The sequence below is a fragment of the Canis lupus genome, chromosome 2 (assembly GCF_011100685.1).
Source record: "Canis lupus familiaris isolate Mischka breed German Shepherd chromosome 2, alternate assembly UU_Cfam_GSD_1.0, whole genome shotgun sequence".
Taxonomy (NCBI): domain Eukaryota; kingdom Metazoa; phylum Chordata; class Mammalia; order Carnivora; family Canidae; genus Canis; species Canis lupus.
The window spans coordinates 61,211,596-61,236,607 of record NC_049223.1 but is presented as its reverse complement, the minus strand read 5'-3'; the positions used below and the strand labels follow the sequence as shown (position 1 = coordinate 61,236,607).

The following is a 25,012-nucleotide window of genomic DNA, read 5'->3' as shown; positions in this document are numbered from 1 at the left end:
TGTTTAGCTCTCCTGCCCTGTGCAGGTAATGTTTTAGGCATTAGAGATGAAGTTGTAAAAGCCCTCAGAAGGTTCCTCCTTCTTTGAGTTTATTTCTTATGAGGCAGGGGTAGAGGAAGGAGCAGAAAGAAAAAGAAAACCAAAAAATGAATGTTGGAAGGGAAAACGGGTAGGGGGATAAAGTAAGAGGGCACTGTAAGGTCTGTAGGGTGGGAGATTGCAAATTAGGGTGGTTGTATAAGGCTCTCTCCAAGTGACATTTAAACAAAGACCTTACGGAGGTGTAGGACCAAGCCAGATGCTTGTGGGAAGAATGTTCTGGACACAGGGAATAGTGGAGTCCCTGAGGTATATTTGAGGAGGAGCCCCTGAGGCCAGCATACCTGGTGTGAAGTGAGAGTTGAGAACAGAAGGGATGAGAGCAGAAAGCCATGGCCCGATGATATGGGAACTTGCCATCTGTGCTGAAAATGTTGGCTGTGATTCTGAATGACATGAGAAGCTGTGAGAGGGTTTGGAGCCACAAAAGTGACAAGCTATGATTTACATTTTGGTAAGGATCCATTTTTACCAGGATTCTGCTGTTCATTCTCTTCTCTAAAGGCAACAACCCCCACTTTGTCCTGTTCACTAAATCATAAATCTTGCTGTCCTCACCTTCCACCCATTGCTTCAATCCCTTGTTCAGGTGCTGGGCCCTGGCAGGGCTACCTCTTTATAATCCTTCAAGGTGTTTCTTCTTTTCCAGTTCCACCAACACAGTCCTTGATCAGGCCCTCAGATATCATTTATTTTACACCAACACAGATTTCTTATTCTCCTGTGTGGTTCCTTGTGCCCTCTCCAGTGGCATTAATATTGTGTTCCCATCAATATGTTTGACTTGTCACTCCTTGCTTCTTAAATTTTGCTCAGTTCTCTTACCTGTAAGGTAGAGTACACCCTCCTCAACATGTCCTCTAATGCCACTGACCATATGACTCCAGACTACCTCTCTGGTCTCATCTCTATCCATTGCCTAACAATGGAGTTCAACCTTAGACTCCCCATCATGCAGAGTCTCTTGCTACATGCTGGCTCTGCTGTGTCTTTTCATCCTTCCATGCCTCGGTGCCTGGTATTCCCTGGGTGTGGAGCGCACCCTTATCCCCTTTTCTGTCTGGTGAGTATCTACTCACCCTTGAAGACCTTGTTTAAATACAACCTCTTCTGTGAAGATACCAGGAAATGCCACTTGTTTTACTTTCAGAATATATTAAAAATCCAACCACCTCCCATCTCCTCTGTTGTATACGCCAGGACCAGAGCTCCCATTTTCTCTTTCTCAGATGGTTGCAAAGCTTCCTGTCTGTTTTCCCACAGCATCTGTAGCAGTGCTCTTTCTAAAACTCCAGTCAGCTCATTATACTTTCTTGCTCAGAGCCCTTTGGTAGCTTATCTTTGTGTTCAGAGCAGAACCGTAGGACCTTACATTTACCCACAAAGCACAGTAAGATCTGGTTCCTGATCACTTCTCTCAGCTCACTTCCTGAACCTACTGCATTCTTGCTCTTCAGAGAATCAATGGAGCACACTGCTGCCCCCAAGGCCTTTGCAACTTAATGTTCCCCTAGCCTGAACACTCTTTCCCTTAGGTATCTGTGGGGCTTGTATCCTCATTTCTTGCATTCCTCTGCTCAGATGTCACCTTATTATCAAAGGCCTTCTCTGACCAGCCTGTGAGAAACAGCAACATTCACGGCTCATGTCCTCATCCACTTAATTTGGATTTCTTTTTTTCCATGGTACTTAACCACGATCTAAAAAGACTATATATTTTGCTAAGTAAATAAGTCAATAATAAATGTGTAAAATACTATGTATGTTGTGAACCCTATGTACTAAATATTTATATACCATGTAAATAAATATGAGCTCCTGGAGAGCTTATCAAAGTTTTGTTCTCTTCGCATTCCCAGTACCTCGTGCTTTGCAAATAGTATATGCTCAATAAATATGTATTCAATAACTGAGAATTTTCCAGGTTCCCTTCCTGCTTGTTTATTCCCTGCTCCCATAGTAGTATTTTCATACTTCAATTGTGATAAGTCTTTCTTTAGCTATTGTTTTTTATTTTTATCTATACTGTTAAACTCTGAGGTGCTATAAAACAGGAACTACCTTGTCATTGTATTTATGGCACTTTATGCAGTATCTGGTAGAGAGCAGATATTCAAGAAATTTTAAATTAAAAAAATGAACTACTGAATTATGGTGCCTGGGTGGCTCAGTTGGTTATATGTGTAACTCTTGATTTCAGCTCAGGTCTAGATCTCAGGGTCATGAGTTCAAGCCCTGCATTGGGCTCCACAATGGGTATAGAGCCTACTTTAAAAAAAAAAAAAAAGAAGAAGAAAGAACTATTGAATGAGTAAATGAATGAACAAATAATCTCTTGGGTCACTTTGTAGCAAACCACAGGTTATCACAAGATTCATTGTGATAGCTGTAGCAGGACCAATGCAGTGACCTCAGAAGAGAGCCTACTTTTGGAGCACAGCAGGATGTTGGGCCAGTTACGTGTCCAGTCCATTTGTCTTGGAATGGCTACCAAGTCATAAGCATGTTATGATGAAAATTATATATAGGGACGCCTGGGTGGCTCAGTTGGTTAAGCATCTGCCTTCAACTCAGGTCATGATCTCAGGGTCCTGGGATCGAGCCTTGCATCCAGCTGCCTACTCAGTGGCAAATCTTCTTCTCCCTCTGTCTTCCTCTGTGTTCTCTCTTACTCTCTCTCAAATAAACAAAATAAAATCTTTTAAAAAAGAAAAAATTAGGGATCCCTGGGTGGCGCAGCGGTTTGGCGCCTGCCTTTGGCCCAGGGCGTGATCCTGGAGACCCGGGATCGAATCCCACGTCGGGCTCCCGGTGCATGGAGCCTGCTTCTCCCTCTGCCTGTGTCTCTGCCTCTCTCTCTTTCTCTCTGTGTGACTATCATAAATAATAAATAAAAATTTAAAAAAAAGAAAAAAAAAGAAAAAATTATGTAGCAAATATTATGATTGATAATGTGTACATTTCTATGGAGTGCAAAATGCCAAGTGTTACCAGCAGAATCTGATAACAGCTAGATGAGAAATAGAATCCTTTGACATCACAACACTTCTTAAATGAAGTACATTTCCCAAGTCACTGAAGATTTTGAATTTAATTTCACTCTACTGAAGCTTGAGTTCCACTGGCTTCATTTAGGTGAGCCTCCTGTAAAACTGGTATCTTACCCAGATAGCAACATGTTTGTCCTCTGTCTGTAATGAAATTCTTTCAGAACCACCCCTTGCTATGAGAGGACAAGCAGTAGAATTTTTTTAAAAGATTTTATTTATTTATTCATGAGAGACAGAGAGAGAAAGAGAGGAGAGAGAGGCAGAGACACAGGTAGAGGGAGAAGCAGGCTCCATGCAGGGAGCCTGATGTGGGACTTGATCCTGGATCCCAAGAATCAGGCCCTGGGCTGAAGGCAGCGCTAAACCACTGAGCCACCCGGGCTGCCCAGCAGTAGAATTTTTATATAATGGCTTAAAATAGGTGGAAAATAAAGCTTATTATCCAGAAAATGTAGCATTCCACATCTTTCAGCCACTGATAAAGGCCTGGCATGTTGCTGGTTTATACCTAAAATACCTTTCCAACTGCTTATTAAAATCATCATTTAGATCATGAAATCTTTTATAGATCTCAAGAGATATATTAAGTGACCAAGCAATTATTAATACAGTTGCATGACTCTATATATACTCCCTGGCAAAACTTTAATGGGATTCAACAATAAAAAAAATTCTGACATTTTTGAAAACCTGCCAACAGCTGTTCCAAATTCTTGTGTGATATCTGCTGTTTTATATGTACCTGTCCAAAATGAAAAGAGAACTTATTTGTTTGCCAGAATGAATTAATATTCAATTATTTAATGTTCAGCTCTTTTCCAGAGTTACTTATAGTTCTCTTTAAAGGAAAATTTAAGAAACACTACATGGTACTTTTATGTGTCAGGCACTAGTCTAATTACTTGATGAATAATTAGAATGGGCATTTAGGATAGGGAATTTTCTATTGGATTTTTTTCTTTTCTTCTTTCTTTTTTTTTTTTTTAAGAGATTGACTAAATCAGCCAGTTCTTATCATTTGTATTTATTGTGTTAAAGTCATAATTTCCTAGAGAATTCAACAGCATTCCAAATGAGATTTTAGTTAGAACCAGAAGTTATATTGAGACATTTTGAGGGCAGCCCGGTGGCTCAGCAGTTTAGCGCTGTGTTCGGCGTAGGGTATGATCCTGGAGACCCGAGATCGAGTCCCATGTCGGGCTCCCTGCGTGGAGCCTGCTTTCTCCCTCTGCCTGTGTCTGTGCCTCTCTCTCTCTCTCTGTGTCTCTCATGCATAAATAAATAAAATCTTTAAAAAAAAAAGAAACAGTTTGAAAATTCAGGGTCATCAAAAAGAATATTTTGGCAAATATAAGAAATGTCATGAAAATTAAGAATTTTTGAATGTGACATGTTCTCCCTCGTTTCTAATTTAAAAGTATTTTACATTTACTTTGGCAAATATAAAAAATATGCAGATATCTAAAGAAGAAAATTAAAATTATGCCCAAGTTCATCACCCAGAGATAACCATCATAAACTTTCTTGTTTATTAGTACTTTGTTATTTAAGTTTTCCACAAAACAGTACAGAAATTTTTCTAAAGTTGTGTTACTTTAGCATTTCATCACATAGATATACCATTTTACCTCTAATCCCCTGTTGGGCATTTTGGTCATTTTCAGCTTTTAATTCTTATAAAGAATAGTATGGGGATCCCTGGGTGGCGCAGCGGTTTGGTGCCTGCCTTTGGCCCAGGGCGCGATCCTGGAGACCCGGGATCGAATCCCACATCGGGCTCCCGGTGCATGGAGCCTGCTTCTCCCTCTGCCTATGTCTCTGCCTCTCTCTCTCTCTCTCTCTCTCTCTGTGTGTGTGACTATCATAAATAAATAAAAATTTAAGAAAAAGAATAGTATGATAAATATCCTTATAATCTTGGTACATTTCTCTTATTATTTCCCTATGAGAAATTCTTAGAAGTAGGATAACTGGATGGAAAGATATGAGCATATTTAGGTTCTGGTGAATTTTGTTCAACTGGCCAGAAGCAAGGTTGCAATAATTTGCATTCCTAGTTGTAGACTATCAGAATATTTGATTTTGCCTCATCAGGAATGTGTACTACAATTTTACTACAATAAAATTTTATTTTTTGCAAATTTCATAGGTAAACCAAATTAAATCTAATTTAATTCAAATTACGTTAATTTATGTTTTTTCTGACTTTAGTGCAGTTAATTTTTTTTATATTTAAGAGCCTTCCCCATTAATTTATGTGTGAATTTCTCTAATGATATATATGTTTATACATATTATATACGTATGTGTACATGTATTTAAATTTAGAAAATTTCTTTATTAAGAGTGATTAGCCCATTTTTGCCATGTATATTGCAAATAGTTTTTTTCCAATTAGTGTTTGCCTTTTTATTTTATAATTCTTATGCAAAAGTTTAAAATTTTATATATTCAAATGTATCAATCTTTTAAAAACAGTTTATCAAGCTGAATATATGTACAACTTACATATCATAAAATAATTTTAAGATTATACAATTCAATAATTTTTGGTAAATTTGCAGAGTTGTGCAACCATCACCACAGTAGTTTTAGAATATTTCCCAAATCCCCAAAAGATCCCTTCTGCATCTTTGCAGTCATCAGCTTTCTTTCCTACTCCCGGCCCAGACCCTCACTGATCTGTTTTCTCTCAATCTTAGATTTTTTTTTATCCTCTTACTCTTAGAGACAAGTCTTGAACACTTCTATTCGAGTCAGCCAAGGGCTTGGGTATATAGTGGAGAATAAAACTGCTACCATGTCCTTCTTCTGGGAGATTTAGTCTTGCAGGAGAGATTATTAAACAAATAATAGTTCAAATAAATATGTAGTTATGGATTGAAAAGTGCTGTGAAAGATAAATGAGAAGGGTGTGATGAATGATAATGGGGGATACTTGTTTGATGGGAGCAGTTCAGGGAAGGATTCTTAAGTGAGTGGCTTGCAGGATGAGAAGGGCCTGGCAGGTATAGATTTTGGGAGAAAAAGCCTGCCCTGAAGGTAGGTGCTGAATGCTGGCTCCTTGAGGCCTATGGGAAAAGAGGCCTATGTGGTCTGAGGGGAAAGAGACTGAGAGATCAGTGAAAAAAATTTGGTGGCGGGGGGGCGGATACTTTCCCATGTCATTATTACTGTTTTATTTTTAGAATGCTGTTTTTAATGTCAAGGTATTTACATGTGATACTCATATGGTTATGTGAATTTCCCAGGTCCTTAGAGTTATTATTCCCCTGTGTTAAATACATCTTCTGCAGTCTCCAGCCCCACTGCATATTCAACAGTGGCTGCAAGCTGTGTGTAGATATAGATGGAAGTGTGTGTGTATTATCTCCAGTCTTTCTCCTCTCAGTCCCACAGGGAGTGTGTTCCCAAATAAAGTTCTTGGGAATTATCTTACTTTTTGTTAAAATTTTACACTGAGGATTATTTTAAAAAAACCTAGAATTGTTAGGAAAGTATGGAGAAATTTCCTTCTTAACCACTGTTGTTAGTTAGAAGTGCTTCGGGTATACTGAGGCCTCAGGGACTTGCTCAGAGAATAACCAGTTTAGTGATAAATATTGTTGCTTACTAGATTACACTGCTCTCTGCATGAGCTGCATAAACAGAAAGTATGGTATTTCTCTTTTTATTTTTCAAATGGGATAAATGGGTATAGAAACTATAAATCCTAAATGCATCCCTGACAGTCTCGATGGCAATTCATAGTGCTGTGCCACATAACTCTGCTCTTTGTCACTTTAAATTTATGATCACACACCTCAGATAGGCACTCTGAGAAGCGGGGCCATCCTATTGCGCTTTCCTAGTAAGGTCATTTTTCCAAATGCAGGCTTGATAACTTCATTTTTCTTCGTACTTAGACTTCCTGCTTATTTCCTGATTTCTGGAGCAGTCATAGTAGGCTAGATAATGCCATAGTGACAGACAACCCTCAAATCTCAGTGGTTCCCCCAGCAATATTTCTTATTCACCCTACGTATCATTAGTGGATTGGCAGAGAATCGCTGCCCATTAAATTAGTAACTCGGGGACCCACGTAGCCACTGGCTGATTTCTGTGGCAGAAAGAGCATTCTGGAGGGTGTGGTACTGGTGACAAAGTGCTCCAGGCTACAGGTGACAGCCCGTCATTTTTCTGGACCCAAACAGTCATATATCTCATCCAACATGAGTGGCTAGGAAGCATCATTCTACATTGGGCCCAAAAAGCTGGGTAATGGCAGAGTCCAGAACTGTTTGGCAAGCAGCCAACTTGACCAGCACACGTTTGTAGCTACTGATTTGGTTTGCACTTCCACTGCGAAAATTAAAGTGCTCCCCTCTGTCTCCCTCTAAAAGCTCCCTGAGACTTAGTCATTTGCCTATTACCATTAGTAATAGTAACCATTAATTACTATTACAGTCCTCTCCAAATTTACATCTTCTTTCTCCTTCCTGTTTATTCTGATGTAGGAAGTATCTTTCTTCTGATCCAAATGTTTTTTGATCATCTATTCCTGTCAGTAACAAATTTTAAGCCTGTACAGTGGTGTCCTCCTAAGTGTTTAAGAATGGGCTGTCTCAGGGGGAAAAAAAACCCAGCCTCAGTTTTTAGTGTTAACTAATTTCTGTGATGTAAATACATCTCCATGGCCAGTAGCATGCATGGCTATCAACATGACGTCACTGAATGTGCATTTGGGAAGAGATGTACACAGTAGGCTTTCTCAAGGGGATATGAAGTGACTCCAGCACACTACCCATAGTTATTCATTAAACAGACATACGTATTACTGGTATACTTGTGTCTATTTTATAATAGAACTCATATTAAATGTTTGTATATGTGTCTATATATCACACATATATATGTACACATATTTTAGTAAAACTTGATTTTTTTTTTTTTTGTTTTTTAGATTAAAACCAAAACAGTTCTACCATCTTCTCCCCACCAACTCTGGCGGATTGCCATACAAACCCCACAGGGTTCATTCAGGTACCTTCCCTTGAGAGACTCCTGCTCTGGCCACTCAAGGATTTTGCTCCTGTAGTTAATCACCCTGTGTCCTGCAGCATCATCAGCTGCTGTGTCCTGCAGCATCAGCCTCTTCCCAGGAGAATCCTGGCAAGCCCTGATGTGCCCCCCTATCTTCCATAACTGAAGATGGTCCCCTGATTCAGTATTTCCCTTTATCAACAGCTGTGTTTTTCTGTTCCCCTTCGGAGTGTGACCCCCTGAGACAGACATTTAAACATGCCATCTCCACTTCTGCTCTTTCATTCCATCGCCAGCTGACTCTCATCTGACTGTCATCCCCACCACTCTTCTGCAATTGCTCTTGCCATGGTCATCAGTTATCTCCATGCTGCCACATCTCGGGGATCACGATGTCTGTCCTCATCTCAGTTGGCTTCCCAGGGGCGGTCGCCTACTCCATCCTTCTTGAAGCACTTGAAGTCTTTTTCTGTCTTTTGACTTTTGCATTAATATCCTCTCCCGCTTTTCTCCCTCAAAGGTCTCTTTTGCTCCTTTCCTCTGTGACTCAGGAAATGGCTATTAGCCCCCTGACTCCCCTTCCATGTTCATGCTGTTTCCCTGGGAGGGCTCATTCATTTTCAGGCCTTTATAGACCACAGGTGTGCTAACGTTGCCACCTGGATTTCCAGGTATGTCTGTGCAGTTGCCCCCCTTGCGTCTTCTATCTAAAGATCTCATAGGTATCTTAATGGCTACGGCTTCAAAATGGAGCTTCTTATTCCTTCCGATCCTTCCATCTACCATTCCTGTTTTGTCCCAGTCTTTCTTATTAAAAAAAAAAAGAATGGAGGGGGGCCTGGGTGGCGCAGTTGATAATGCGTCCAACTCTTGGTTTTGGCTCAGGTCATGATCTCAGGCTCACACCCAGCACGGAATCTGCTTGAGACTCTCTCCCTCTCTCTCTTCCCTCCTGCTCGTGCGAGTGAACATTCCCTCTCTCAAATAGATAGATAAATGGTAAGCTGTTTACTCAGTTATTAAATCCAGAAACTGAGAATCATCCATAACTGCTTTCCTTTCTATACCCTTCACACCTACCGAGGCCATAAGCACTGCCTTTTGCTCTGCCTATAAAACATGTATAGTATTATAAAATGTAAATAAAATTTCTCTTCTCCCCTTGGGTCCTCTCCAGCACACTTTGCATCAACTCCCGGTTCCCCCTTTGGCCTCCCAGGCTCCATGTGGTCCGGCCTCTGCCTCCTTTCAGCCTCACCGCATGTCACTCTGTCTTTGGCACTTTTGCTCTAGTAAAACTCTCTTTCTTTTTGTCTCTAGAACAGTCTGGTGTCCTTCCTCAAAGCTTTTGCGGTCTTTGGTCCCTTCCTGATACTTAATGCAACTTGGGATTGCTTTCTCTTATTTATTACCTGATCTGGTAGAAAGCTCTGTGAGGGAAGGAGCATATCTCTGTGTAGTGTTTGGTGGGTGCTCTGTAGACATATTGAATGAAAAAAAATGAAGATATAGAAGGAATGTGTTTCAAAAATCATGGGCAGAAGAGTACTGAGAAGGTACTGATCAGATTAACCTTTATAGGATCAAATGTAAAATCCTGTGCTTTGGTAAAAAAAAAAAAGTCCATTTCATCGTACAGAATCTGGGAACTCTGGCTTGTCACCTGTTCCTAACTCCTAGGAGCCAGAGTGGTGGCTGAACAGGTAATGAAGTCCTCCACTGTGGTAATAAATCTATGTGTTTCCATATTAAAGGAGGGATTATTTTGCAGTATTCTCCTCCAGTGACACCAGTAAAATGATCACAACTTTTTCAATCACAATAGAACACCTCATTTATTCACCCATTTATTCAATATGTCCTGAATACACTCTGAGCACTAGTCTTATTGTTGTAAACAAAATTCTCCTGGCTCTAGTATTCATGGGACTTGGTATCTAATTCCCAACTTGAAGTGATTTCTCCTTCAGTGAAAGTATTAAAGCAGAGACCAGTTTGTCATTTATTGGGAGGCAGAGCAAGTTCGTGGTTCAGAACTCCTGCCCTGGAACCAGACTCGAGAGCTCAGGGGCTTCAAATCCCAGCTACAATATGTATCAGCTATGTGACTCTGGGCAGGTATTAAAAATGTCTCTGTGCTTCCAGATTCTCCTGTATAAACCAGAGACAGTAACAGTACTGCCACATGGAGTTGTGAGTCACAAATGAGTTAATGTGTCTAAATCATTTAGAATAAGACATAGCACTTAGTAAGCCCTTAATAAATAGATGGTAAGCAGTTAATTAATAAAATCGTGTTGTCTGGAGGGCCAAAGGTTGGCAGACAGATTGAGGGCAGGGAGAAGTAGCTGTAGAGGGAGCCTGGGAGATCAAAGCAGAAAGTATTATTATTTTATTTATATTAAAGATGAATAATTTGAGCTTGGACTTGAAAATCTTGACTGGACAGTTGATGACATTTGTTTCATGTAGCCTTCTGTTTGAGGCTGGAGAGATGCAAGTCCTGTATAGAAATACTACCTGACAGTTTTATTTTTTCCTCCTAACGCTAACAAAGAAACACACTTCTGGGAATGACAAACTCATGGCTCTCCATGAACACATATTTTTGCTTTGGTTTTGTTTTAGTGGCAGCTGAAATACCCGAAACTAATTCTCCGCGAAGCCGGCAGCGTACCTGAGGACCTCCATAAAGAAGTTCAAGAAGCCTTCCTAACGCTGCACAAGCATGGCTGCTTCTTTCGGGACCTGGTTAGGATCCAAGGCAAAGATTTACTCACTCCAGTATCTCGCATCCTCATTGGCAACCCAGGCTGTACCTACAAGTACCTGAATACCAGGCTCTTTACGGTGCCCTGGCCAGTGAAGGGTGCTAGTACAAAATACGACGAGGCCGGGATAGCTGCTGCCTGTCAGACCTTCCTCAAGCTCAATGACTACCTGCAGATAGAGACCATCCAGGCTTTGGAAGAACTTGCTTGCAAAGAGAAATCTAATATTGATGCCGTGCCGGTGTGTATAGGTCCAGATTTCCCCAGGGTCGGTATGGGGTCCTTTGATGGACAAGATGAGCTGGACATTAAGAACAGAGCAGCATACAACGTAACTTTGTTGAATTTCATGGATCCCCAGAAAATGCCATACCTGAAAGAGGAGCCTTATTTTGGCATGGGGAAAATGGCCGTGAGCTGGCATCATGATGAAAATCTGGTGGAACGGTCGGCGGTGGCAGTGTACAGTTATAGCTGTGAAGGTACAGTCTGCTCTGGGAAGACGCAGCCCTGAGTGGCACATGAGTCGTGGAAGCTCTGGAGGTGTGCGTGTGCGTGAGTGGGAGTAAGTGAGCGTGTGTGTGTACCTGTACGGACATGGCTGTCATGTGTCCTTTGTAGGTTTGCCACACCCAGGTATCTGCAGAGTGTACCTCTTTCTCATCTAGTGGGGCTGTCTAGCTCATTGTTACACTGTACTTAGATGGAATATTTCTATGTGTAAGCACTACTGTCATTCTGTCTTTCTCATGCCCAGAGAGCAGCATCTTGGTTTCAGACAGCCAACTGCCTTTCTCTAAAGCTCCCGTAGCCTGCACAGTTGCTATAATTAACTTGCTGATAAAGGGCTGGGAAAACAAAAATCTGTCAAATCTTTCCAGGTTCCCATAGGTGCACATTTCCAGTCTTGCCAAGATACTTTATTGTGGTTGACATCACTGTCTTGATGGGAGTGATTTGTCAAATATGGACTTGTTCTTGGCTTCATACAGATTTGACTACTGTCCTTCCTGGCCAGAAGCAGTTGAAGTGGGTTGTGGCAGCAGACAGTCCTTTGGTTTTAGGACACTCTCTAACGACCCCTTCCCCTATCAGCTCTATAGTTTTAGACTGCAAAGGGGTGCTGTGGGCAAACTTGTTCTTGAAGTTTCTGAAATCTGGCCCCCTTGGAACAGAGATCATAGGGCTACCTTTTTGTGGCCTACCAGAACTTTCCTTCTTCTGTTGTACAGTTTCTGCGTGTTTGGGGACTCCATTGTTTTTCAGCATGGGGTTACAAAAAGAAAGTTGAGCATATCCAGGGTAGCGTGACTATTGCTGACTTTGTCCTGTGCCTGAGCATTTGACAAAGGATGACAAGACACAGCATTACTCTGTTTTCTGTTTATCTCTTCTACCTGCTTATTGAAAGATGCTTGTAAAACCAGGGAATGGACTGGAACAGTGAAGGGTCAGGTCACTGCTTCCTGAAAACTGTTTTTGTTAATTGGATGTCGTTATCACTGTATGCTTTTTGTTTTCTAAACTGTTTTGGAAAAGAGATTTTTTTTTTAAGATTTTATTTATTTATTCATAGAGACAGAGAGAGAGAGAGAGGCGCAGAGACACAGGCAGAGGGAGAACAGGCTCCATGCAGGGAGCCCGATGTGGGACTCGATCCAGGGTCCCCAGGATCACGCCCTGGGCTGCAGGCGGCGCCAAACCACTGCGCCACCGGGGCTGCCCCGGAAAAATGATTTAAAAAAAATAATTCTCTTAGTTCTCTTGAAATTGCTTGCCATTTTCCAAGCTCAGACATTTCCTCGGGATAGCTAAAATATCTTAACCCATGTCCTCAGCCCAGAACAAGCAAGTAGTTTAGGTGTTGGAAATTTTACCAGTTTCCCTGGCACCTCAAATAATGATGCTGACCTAAGAAAATTGCTCCAAAGGGGATTTGATAGTGTCCTAATGGAAAGAACTGAGCTCCTCTGATCTTTACTAAGGTATTGCCAAGGATTTGAGAACAACCACGTCCAAGAACTCTGATGGGGAGGGAACAGTGTATCCAGTTTGTTAGTTTCCTTCTTCAGGAGGCTGCTTTCTGAAGCTGAGGCTGTTGAGGCCATGGTATGTGATAGCTCAGACTGCTACAGAGATGGCTTTGTGCCCCGATCGCCTCTCAGCCCTACAGTTTAAGAGTCCTATTGTTCTCTAAGAGCGTGGAGGATCAAGTCTCTTTTGAAACCTAGAATATTGTTCAGAAGGAATTTATATTTCGAATGAATGGTTTCTATGGTTGGGAGAAGTTAAGACTGATAAAGTATACAAGTATACATAAATACATAAAGGTTTATCCTTGTAACTGTCATCTGGAGGAGGGAACTGCAGAATTGCAGTCTGTAAGAGCAGCATGATTCCTTTGTTCTCTTAGAACAAATCCCAGAGAATCCCAGAACTTCATCTAATAAATAATAACAACAATTCCAGGAGCTCTCATTTATTGAGCACTTACTATGTACTGGGCATTGGTAGAAGCATTTTATATATGTTAATCCATTTTATTTTTATACCAACCCTGTCAATGAAGTAGTGCTGTTCTCTTCATTTTATAGGTGAAGACACTGAGGCACAGAGGGATGATGAACTTTTCCATGGTTATATAGCTGTTAGCGGAGGTGGGATTCGAACTCAGATATTCTGGCTTCGGAGTCTTAACAGCTAAGGCTAACTGCCTTTGAGCAGATATTTCCTATTCTTGCAGTATAGCTCCCTCTGGGATTTGGGTTTTTAAAATGTCCACCTCTGGAAAGGTGGAGGGAATGTTCTACTTGCTCTTCCTAGCAGGTCCTGTATCCTCTCCTCTTCTGCCCACCACCTTGCTTCTCTCCTCCCACAATATCTGCCATGGCTTTTTACACATGCTATCAGGTGATTGGAATGCATTAGATGCTTATTATATGAAATGGAACCTCTCTCTAGGTCTCCGGCTATGTGTGTGATGTTGAGTCAGATGGTTTACAAAGCATGTGCCTTGAAACTTTTTGGTGGATGCATTTCTTCCAGGTGACAAGTGATACGTTTACTTCTCTGGCCTGCCTGTAATCTTGCCAAAAGTATGGCAAGGGTGGACTTGAAGAGAGCCATTTGGGTTAATATTACAGTCGAGGTTAGGAAGTGCTTGAAGGGGATAAAGAGAATGGAAAATTCAGACAACCGTACTGTTTTCTGAGGCCCTGAACATGATTTGCCAAGCAACTGCTAAAGGAAGTTCAGTTGGCTCTTCTTAGGGAGGCTCCAAAGGGGTGATTCAAATGCCCTTTTTGCCTTGAAAGGACAGGTGAATTAAAGTATGCTCTTTTGATTATAACTTTGCCATCCATGAGATCTGGAAGGGACTTTTGAAATCACCTAGTTCAAGCATCTCATTTTACAGATGAAGACACTCAGGCGGGGAGAATGGCAGTGACTTGTCCAAGGTCACACAGTTCCCTAGTGACAAGGAAGTGTTGTTACATGCCACAGGAGTTCACATGAAATGCGTTGGGAGTTCAGAACAGAAGAGATTACTTCCTGCTGAAATTAAATTCAGGTGAAGCTTAAGATCCTTCAGGACTTTGCTTTCAATACCTTTTCCCAGTGAAATCTTTATGTAGATTTATAATGAGTCAGTCATCCGTCTTTAGTTTATTTCTGTGAGTAGAGGTCATTGAGAAGTAATTTGTATAGGATACGTGTAATTATATACTAAATTCATTGGCTTCACAAGCCGTGCTAGTTAATAGATATCCCCAGTAAGAAGATTGAGATGGTACAATATTTAATCAGGAATGGCTTCAGGGAATTGTGTGTAAATAGGCAGAGTATTTGATTTTCCCATGCTAGCTTTGCTGGCAATTGCTTGTTACTCCTGGTTATTAAAAATGGAAAAACGAAAAAAACCCAAACATATATACATACACAGGCACAAATTTTAGCAGAGAAGGCATTAACAAACTCATTGTTTAATACAGTCCTACACCTTGTTCTCTGACTGGAATACCTTCAAAAGGGTCAAGTAAATAATTATTGGTTACTGTTTTATGTTCATTTGGAAGGATACATTTTTTGCAGCATTTTCTTTATAGGAAAAATAATTCTTTTTTTTTTTTTGGAAAAACAATTCTTAAGAATTTTAAATAGTGCCAAGTATTGCAGATTCTTGATATTATTTTCCAGATTTCCCAAGAAGAGCAAAGGAAGAAAAGGAATCTATAGTTCCTGCTGAGTATGTGATAGGCTAGAAAGTAGAGACTTTATAATAATTTTCTTGGAATTCTAGGATTCCCATTCATGTCTTTGACTCAGGAAAAGTTGAAATCACTTATGGATGGAAATTCGTTACCATAATTCTTGAATCTTTACTTTGAAACAAGTTTCGTATTACTGAGCTCATCTTTGAGAGCATGACAGGCTAGATTGTAACTGCAGCTATGGGTTTTGAAGCATTCATAATTTTGAAAAATACCGTGATATTTAATGTTTTCCTTAGCCTCCCACATCCCTGTCTGAGATCTCAAAGCTCATTTGACTGTGTTTCATTGTAAAAAACTACTCATGCCATGTGCTATTAGTAATTTTTTTTAAAGATTTATTTATTTCAGAGAGAAAGAGTGAGAGGGTGCATGTGTGCATACATGGGGGGACGGGCAGAGGGAGAGCAAGAGAGAGAATCTCAAGCAGTCTCCCCGCTGAGCATGGAGCCCAATGTGTGGCGCAATCGCACAACCCTGAGATCATGACCTGAGCTGAAATAAAGAGTTGTAAGATGTCCAACCGACTAGGCCAACTAGGCGCCCCTGCTAGTTATTTGTGAAGTCACTTACACTGTTCAGTAAAACTTTTTGGTTGGTCTAAGTCACATTTTATTTAATCCCTATGTAATTATATGTGCATTGAACAGTGCAGCTACTGTCTGCCAAACATTCTTCTAGATGCTGGGCTTAGAACCATGAACAAAAATCCCTGCCCTCACAGAGCTTATGTTTTAGCAAGGAGAGACAGGAAACAAACAAGAAGGTTGTTAACAAGTGGGAGGCACAGGTATACGGTTTTATTTTATTTATTTATTTATTTATTTATTTATTTATTTATTTATTTATTTATTTATTTGTTTATTTAATTTAATAAAGATTTTATTTATTCATGAGAGACACACGTGGAGAGAGAGAGAGAGGCAGAGACACAGGCAGAGGGAGAAGCAGGCTCCATACAGGAAGCCTGATGCGGGACTCGATCCTGGGACTGTGGGATCATGCCCTGAGCCAAAGGCAGATGCTCAACTGCTGAGCCACCCAGACGTCCCAGATGTACAGTTTTTTTTTAAAAGATTTTACTTATTTATTCATAGACACACACACACACACACACAGAGGCAGACACAGACAGAGGGAGAAGTGGGCTCCATGGAGGGAGCCCGACGTGGGTCTCGATCCTGGGTCTCCAGGATCATGCCCCGGGATGCAGGCGGCGCTAAACCGCTGCGCCACCCGAGCTTCCCAAGATGTACAGTTTTAAATAGGAAAGTAGGGGCAGCCCCGGTGGCTTAGCGGTTTAGCGCCGCCTTCAGCCCAGGTCATGATCCAGGAGACCCGGGATCGAGTTCCACATCGGGCTCCCTCCATGGAGCCCGCTTCTCCCTCTGCCTGTGTCTCTGCCTCTCTCTCTCTCTCTCTCTCTCTCTCTGTGTCTCTATGAATAAATAAATCTTTTAAAGTAAATAAATAAATAGGAAAGTAGGCTTCCTTTAGAAGATCACATTTGAGCTAAGATTATAAAGAGAATGAGCGGGACCAGCCTGGTGGGTAGAGGGAATATCGAAGGCCCAGAGATGGAATGTGATGTTGAGATATCTCAGAAACAGCAAGTATGGATGGAATTGAGTGAGAGAAGAGGGGGAGTAACAGCAGTGAAGACAGAAAGGAAAGCAGTGAATGCAGAGTGGATAGAAGATATTAAAGAAGTAATACTGTAATACAAGGTACTGGGTCGTCCATGGCATAGCATAAGGTAGGAGCCATTGTGGTTTTGAGTAGAAGGAGGGAGGCTGCACTGGAAGCAGGAGAAAGGGGCTATTGTAGTAATCCAGATTAGAGAAGGTGGGCCAGATTAGAAGAAGGAGAGGCGATAAAATCGTTTTTATGGTGTCACCCATCTTTACCAGTGAAGAGTGACAGTGTTCAGTGCTGATGAGAAAAGAAAATCCACAGTACCGTCTCCTGGTTGTCAAGGGAAGGCCAGCCAATATGAATGGCTGATTCCCCCTTCCCTCAATAGTTTTATTGCAGTATAATTTACATACAATAAACTGCACATATTTAAAATTTACGGTTGCATAAGTTTTAACACCCTTGTGAAACCAGGACCACAGTCAAGATAGTGAACATACCCATTATCCCCCCTCGTGCCCCTTGGTTGATCCCTGATGATTAACAATGTTGAGTTTTGTTTCACTGTTACTTGGCCATTTGTGTATCTTCTTTGGAGAACTGTCTCTTCAAGTTTTGCTTAAGATTTATTTATTTATTTATTTATTTATTTATTTATTTATTTATTTATTTATTTATTTATTTATTTTAGGGAGAGAGGCCAAAGGGAAAGAGAGTTCTAAGCAGACTGCAGTGAGCATGGAGCCCAACATGGGGCTTGATCCCACGGCCCTGAGATCACAACTTGAGCTGAAACCAAGAATCAGACATTTAACTGACTATACCACCCAGGTGTCCTTTCCTCTTCAACTTTTTTGTCCATTTTTTAATCGGGTTGTTTTTTAGTTGTTGAGTTTTAGGAGCTCTTTATATGTTGTGATTACTAATCTCTTAACAGATATATGATTTGCAAATATCATCCCCAAGAATGGCTGAATTTTTAATGATGTATTCATGTGATGAGTAGGAGATGACAGATTTTGGAGTGGAACAAGCTTTATTGTCTAGGACCTTAATTGGGCAATTTAATTTTGTATTACTGAATGACATAATCTATATTAGCACCCTAGAAATGCTTCTTTCCAGTGTATTTTTTTCCCCAAGCAATAACCACTGCCCTGCCTTCTGAGGCCTTACATTAATTTTGTGCATGTTTAAGTTATGAATTAGAATTGTAAGCCCCTTGAAGATGTGGTTTGTATCCTTCTTTGTAGGTATATATAATGGGAGAAAAGTAAGTATTTGTTGCCTAAAGTCAGTATTTTTAGTTTCGAGTAGTATATGCCTTTCATCTACATTCTGGCCGCTGTCCAATAACTCTGATTTCTGCAACTACCATCTCTGTTTAGAATTAGGATTCTTTTGATGGCAAATAGCAGATACATGGCCTAAACAGACTTAATTTAAAAAGATAAGGCATTGTCTCACTTAATACAAAGCCCAGCAGTGTGTTACTGGCTTCAAGTGGACCTTATTTCAGCAGTTAATAGTGTGGTCAATTTCCAGTCCCTTTCCCTTCATCCTTTGGCTCCTCTTAACTGTTGCTTTCCTCCGTTGGGCAAGCAGACTTCTCCTGGCCCCCAAATGCCTGCCCCCAGCTATTGTGGCCACTCCCTTTCTTGTTTAAGAGCTTTGAGAAGGACAAACACTGGGTATTAGGTATTTTGAACTCTGGGTAAGCTTTTCCTGAAGCTAGATGAACAAACAATTATCTTTTCTGATTAATCCTGTTTGGTTCTGATCTTCTATGTTATTTACAATGTGAAAGGTTTCTCGTAAATCTCTATGACTCTGTCCTTTTCTTGATGTTGCTCAAGGAGTTAAAAGCTCTATTGTTAGAAAGTCTGGTTTGGAGAATGTATTGTTTGAGAAATATCTTTGCTTCCACTTCTCATTTCATATTTTACTTCATAATGTAACGGTTTTGAAACTTTAGCCAAGAGCCCCCAGAACAGTTTCTTTTTTTTAATTTTTTAAAAAGATTTCACTTATTTATTCATGAGAGATACAGGCAGAGGGAGAAGCAGGCTCCATGCAGGGAGCCCAACGTGGGACTCAGTCCCAGGACTCCGGGATCACACTCTGGGCCAAAGGCAGACACTTAACCACTAAGCCACCCAGGTGTCCCCACAGAACAGTTTTTATCTTCTTTTCTCACTTTTGCTTTTTCCCCCCAAGTCCATGAAACATAATGTAATGAGATTCTCCTATGTATGTGAATATTTGTATCTTAAATTTTTTTTTCCAAATGCTTAATCAGAAAGCTGACAGAGCCAGACATCATGTTGAAAGACTTTAGACTTCTTGAGAAAGAGTTTGCCACATTTCTCCTGAAAACCCAGAAAACTTCTGATTAATTTTATAATCTGTCGGTGTCAAGGGACTATGTTTGTCCTGAATTCCTTGTTTTGAGGCATCTGAGAGCAGCTTCCAGCTTCTTCTAATAGACTCTGAGCTGGAACTGATTAGGCCCCTCCCCCCCCCAACTTCAAATGTCTCTGAAATAATTTCTTCAGACTATTCATTCCTCAGTGGCTGGGAAGGAGTTTGCTTTAAGTCATTCTGGTGCAGGCCTGACTACTTGTTCTTCACAACCAAACAAGGATAGTGTTACTAAGTTGTAGAAATCTTCCAGGGCAGTTTCTCCTTGGCTAACCCTTCTTTTCTTAAGTACATGTCTGTCTGTCTTTCTTTCTTTCTTTCATTCATTCATTCATTCATTCATTCATTCATTTTTTTATTGGTGTTCAATTTACCAACATACAGAATAACCCCCAGTGCCCGTCACCTATTCACTCCCACCCCCTGCCCTCCTCCCCTTCTACCACCCCTAGTTCGTTTCCCAGAGTTAGCAGTCTTTACGTTCTGTCTCCCTTTCTGATATTTCCCACACATTTCTTCTCCCTTCCCTTATATTACCTTTCACTATTATTTATATTCCCCAAATGAATGAGAACATATAATGTTTGTCCTTCTCCGACTGACTTACTTCACTCAGCAGTACATGCCTTTCAAGTGTTTCCCAAATGTTCTCTGGCTTATGCCATTGCTTTGGAAACCTGTCCAGAAAAATTATACAAAGTCTGTACACAGAAGTGTCTACTTTCCAAAGGAATACTCTGAAAAACAGATCTCACCTATGAAAAAGTCTTTAGCATCTATTACTGCCCTCAGTCTAAGTTCCTTATCACGGTTCTCAAAACCCTCTGTGTCCTAGCCTCTGCCTCCCTCTCCAGCCTCTTTTCTTGCAAATGTATGTCATTTATGTGATACACTTGCAACTCAGAATTAATTATGTTCTTGTACACCCAACATGCCATCTCCCCCCTCCCCAGAAGATGTCTTCCAAACCTCATACCGTATACCCTCTTAACCCTCTGACTTCCTCCCTTTGTTCAAAACGGGTTCTCCATCCCAGACACTGGAATATCACAGATCAGCCAGCACGGGACAGAGAAAGCATCATGAGGTTTTGTATACCAGCTAGCTGGCTGCAATTTCTGGGTTTCTCCTGCCTCAAGATCTGGGACATGGATAGGAAGGGACCTAGAACTAGAAGGACTTAGGTCCTTCTGGGTGTGGAGTTAAAAAAAAACAGAGAATATAATTGCCCAGGCTAGAGTCTTAGAAATCTTAGCACTTGGCCAAAGGAATAGGGAATAGGAATTGGGCTATTTTTTAAAGATTTTATTTATTTATTCATGATAGACACAAAGAAAAAGAGAGAGAGAGAGGCAGAGACACAGGCAGAGGGAGTAGCAGGCTGCATGCAGGGAGCCCGATATGGGACTTGATCCCAGGTCTCCAGGATCACGCCCTGGGCCAAAGGCAAGCGCTTAAACTGCTGAGCCATCCAGATTGCCCGAATTGGGCTATTTTTAACGTGTGGTGATAATGAACATAAATTTACATATCAGAGAAATGATATGTGACATACAGTATTAATGGTCTATGTTATTAAATGTGGTACAAAATTTCAAGCAGTATATTTTATTTGATTAGAACTGTCTTGTCTTCCTTCATGCTCAGTCTTCTGTCTTTGGTTCCTATGTGACAGTGGTTCCATACAGCTTTAGAAATACAAACAAAATATTGGATGGCATTTATCTTTTACCAAATGGGAATTAATTGCTCTTCAAAAACTAGTGTAAAAAAATCAAATTGGTTAATTTGATGGGGGGAGTTGGTATTTTAAACTTGACGTTTAAATTTAGCATTCTTTTCTATTTTGTCACATCTTTTACTTCTTGAACAGTTTGGTTAGTGGGAGCTAGGAAAGCATCAAATGCACTGAGACACAATCCTTTCAGTGTTACTGAGGTTTAAAGGCAAGTAGGAGCCTTTGCCTCTGCTTGTTTGCAGAATAACATGAAGCAAGAGTAATCAGCTGCAGTTGCTATAGATAATTACAAGTTGATTTTATTGAGAAAGTGAGCAACACTATACTTATGCATTAAAAAATTTATCAGATGCACAGCTTCCCTCCCTCTTCCATACCCAGCCCAAGGGGGGAAACAAACCTTCAAGAAAACTTATTTTAATGAGCATGTTTCAAAGGTGCTAGATTTATGGGAGACATCAGGAAACATTGATTGCTATTACTGTCTCTGTTTGCCATTCAAGACTTTATTGGTGCCATATTGGGACAAGGGGGGAGAGTAGATAGAGGGGAAAGTTGTCAACCAGCCCATTAGCCAGTGAAGATCACCACTTAGCAGAATAGCCATACTCACTGGCTTGAAACCACAACAGCATCATTGTCATTGTAATTTAAAAATCATTTCTTTTTAAAGTTCAGTCATAGTTAATTTCACCAGAGACAGACACATGAAAAACCTTCTTAAAATATTTCTATTCTTTTCCCTGGTGCTCCTTGCTATATCCGTTATCATTAGGGCTCTCTGGAATGAAGCCACCAAAAGCCCTAGGGTATCACAGATACAAACATACGATTTCTCATAGCAGTATTCTTTTGCTAAATTGATCTGCTTATCAAATAATTTAGCATTAATTACTTTATTATGTTGTATGCTAACACTAGTTGCATGACATCATTCTTATTTTATTCAGCCTGGCTTCCTCCCTAATACGTGCAGTAGACATCTCTATCAAATCACAAATATTAAGACTTAGAGCAGGGTTGTTAAATGTTTTCTGAATAAGGGGCTGGCCAGATGATGAATATTTTTGGCTTTGTGGGCCTTACGGCCTATGTCTTAGCTACTCAGCCTTGGACAGTGCATAAATGAATGGGCGTGACTGGCTTCCAGTTATTTTATGTAAGTAGGTGATTGGTATGGTTTGCCTATGGGCGCAAACAAAGTTTGTAGATTTAAAAGCCTATAGGGGCTAGGCAGGTACTGCCGATGAGGGAAATGGCTGACGGAGACAGTCACCAGCAGAAAGCACATGCCTTGTCTAAAAGGGGCAGCTGCTTTTAGCTTGGGACTGGCTCAGGGATACCGGATCCTGTAATTCAAGAATAGCTGGACGTTTGTATCTTTATGCAAAAACACTTGTCTCAGTTGGCAGCTAACTTAGTTTTGTTAAGAAAATGTCGTGCAGGTCAAGTTGTACACCTTTTGCAGGTTCTTTTTTGGTCTATAAGATCAAGTTTTACAAATTCCAGAATTTCAGCCATAGCTATGTATTATGTATAAGTAAGACATGCCTAGAGAATGTCATCAGGTGTGGATAGCAAAATCTGCTATATTTGTTCTGTTGCTACTAACTCCTCCTTCTAGTGCCAGTGACAAACATTATTAATTATACCACTCTTTCCTGCTGAGCTTGGAGAAAAATTCAGAATAATTCCATACCTGGGCTCACAAAAGCCATGACCAATGAATAAGTTGTGTCCTCTGATATGTAAGGTATTTGTCATTCATGTTCTAGAGGGTTTTCTTTTAAATGTCTTTGGTGGGATTAACCTAGAAAAATGGCTTTAGACTTTTTACTGTAGGACTTTATTCTTAAAGAAAACTTCCAAAAAAAAAAAAAGAAAGAAAAAAAAAAGAAAACTTGCTAAAAGTTGCTCCCAACTAAAGAATGCTTGAGAAATCATGTATCAGAAATAACGAATAGGAAAAAGAAAAAGGTAAGATTCTGTTCATATGGCAATGTCAGATTTTAAAGACCTATTTATTTATTATTTTAGAGAGAGGGAGAGGGAGCAGGGGGAGGGGGTAGGAACAGAGGGAGAGGGACTGAGAAACTCAGGTAGACTCTGCACTCAGAGTGCAGAGCCTATAATAGCCCATAAGGCTCAGAGTGAAGCCTTATGCAGGGCTCAATCCCATGACCCTGAGATCATGACTTGAGCTGAAACTGAGATTTGACGCTCACCTGTCACCCAGGTGCCCTGTTGCAATATCAGATTTTAGATTCAAACTTAAGGAATTGAAGAATATCCAAAGTTGGGTATGTGCTTAAAGGTCGCTTAGTAGCATTCCTTCACTGAACTTGGATTTCTGGTCTGTTTTTTTGCACCATAACTGTGCAGAGTAATGTGAATTATAGTTATAAAGGGGGCTTCCTCCCTACCCCTTTCCCCCTGTTACTACCTTTAACACTTATGCACAGCTACTGACCGTAGAGTAATATGTTCAGAATTTAGGAATTCTGTATATGGAGGTATACCATCTGGGATGCATATACTGTTGGATTGTTTGTAACACGAACACAATACAGTCTAGGTTAAACGTGTTTCATTGCCTGTTGTGATCATAGGAAACTTTGCATTTTTTGTCTTCCTTCATCATTTCTTCCTTCACCTTCAATGAATCTAGACCATACTTGTCTTTCAAGTCTGGCCTTCTCCAAGATTTCTGCTCTACCTAACCTGTCCCTTCTCTAAACTTCTTTACTGTTAAGAACTATACTAAATTAGCAATGTAGTGCTTTATTATGTTATTTGATTTAATTTACAGGATTTTTTCCCCCCTTCAATTAGCATTATCTTGTCCTTCCATCTAATCCAGGAAGGGCTGTGAATGGTGTGAACTGAAAGAGCATTTTGTTTTTTAAGTAAGCAGTTGAGTACCACTTTACCACGGTTCACTGATTGCCTTCTGTGTGTGAGTTAGTAGAGCCCTAAATGTGGATGAAACAGAAAAATGGACCCCTCCCCTTGAAGACTGGAGTCTGGCATCTAATGGAATTTAAACTGTCCTTTTTCTAGAAATCAGTGATGAACATTCATAACTTCACTAGAAAGAAAGCTCCACTGGGGCAAAGCTCTGCAGTGATTCATTGATAGAGCCCAGGTGCCCAAGTCAGTGCCTCAGATATAGTAAGTGCTTAATAAATATTTCATAAATGAGCTTTTCTAAGTTTTTATAAGTTTTATAAGTCCCTGCAGGACTGTTCATTTAGACAGGTCATATTATATGCCTTTCATTTCATTTAGGTGTCTCTCCCAACCTGTACCTGGTATTCTTCTTCTTCTTCTTCTTCTTCTTTCTTCTTTCTTCTTTCTTCTTTCTTTTCTTTTCTTCTTTCTTCTTCTTCTCCTCCTCCTCCTACTCCTCCTCGAAAAATCAATCTTGGGTATCCTTCTAGAATAGAATATCCTTCTAGAAATAGTACACACACACATATATCTTTGTATGTATATACATACATACACACACATACATGTATGTGTTATTATTTTTTACACAAATTACATCCTGTTGGTTGCTTTCTCTTAAAAAATGTATCAGTTCTGTATCAGTGCATAGTCCTCTTACTTTTAGTGGTTACACAGTATTTTATTGCCTGTACATTTCATAATTTATTTAACCATAAAATTATTGTTGGATATTTGGGTTCTTTCTTCAAGGAGGAAGCAGAGGAACCTACAACAAGGACGCCTTCTGGAAAGCGGAGGGAAGACAGTAGGAATTAAGGAAGGATTGCAAAAAAGGCCAGGCAAAGGAGTCGCGGAAACGGACCGGCAATTCTACAGGACCTGCCCTTCCAGGAAGGAAAGGACGCCACTTTCCTTCCTTCCAAAAGTCCTTCCCTTACTCCTCTCTGTCCTTCCTCCCTCCTCCTCCTACCCTTCCTTCCTCTCTTCTCTTTTCCCTTCCCTTCCCTTCCCTTCCCTTCCCTTCCCTTCCCTTCCCTTCCCTTCCCTCTTTCT

At 40.5% G+C, this 25,012-nt stretch overlaps 1 protein-coding gene across 9 annotated transcripts in view; it reads left to right on the top strand.

Moving 5' to 3' along the window:
- The window catches only part of FTO (FTO alpha-ketoglutarate dependent dioxygenase), a 428,690-nt gene that overhangs the window by 111,926 nt on the left and 291,752 nt on the right, over positions 1-25,012 (top strand). For all 9 annotated transcript variants that reach the window (XR_005355776.1, XM_038531033.1, XM_038531032.1 and 6 more), the window contains exon 3: positions 10,800-11,424. Coding sequence is in view for 8 of the 9 variants with exons in the window: in XM_038531033.1 (XP_038386961.1) it covers positions 10,800-11,424 (625 nt within the window). In the remaining variant the exon portion in view is untranslated. The remainder of the gene's footprint in view (positions 1-10,799; positions 11,425-25,012) is intronic.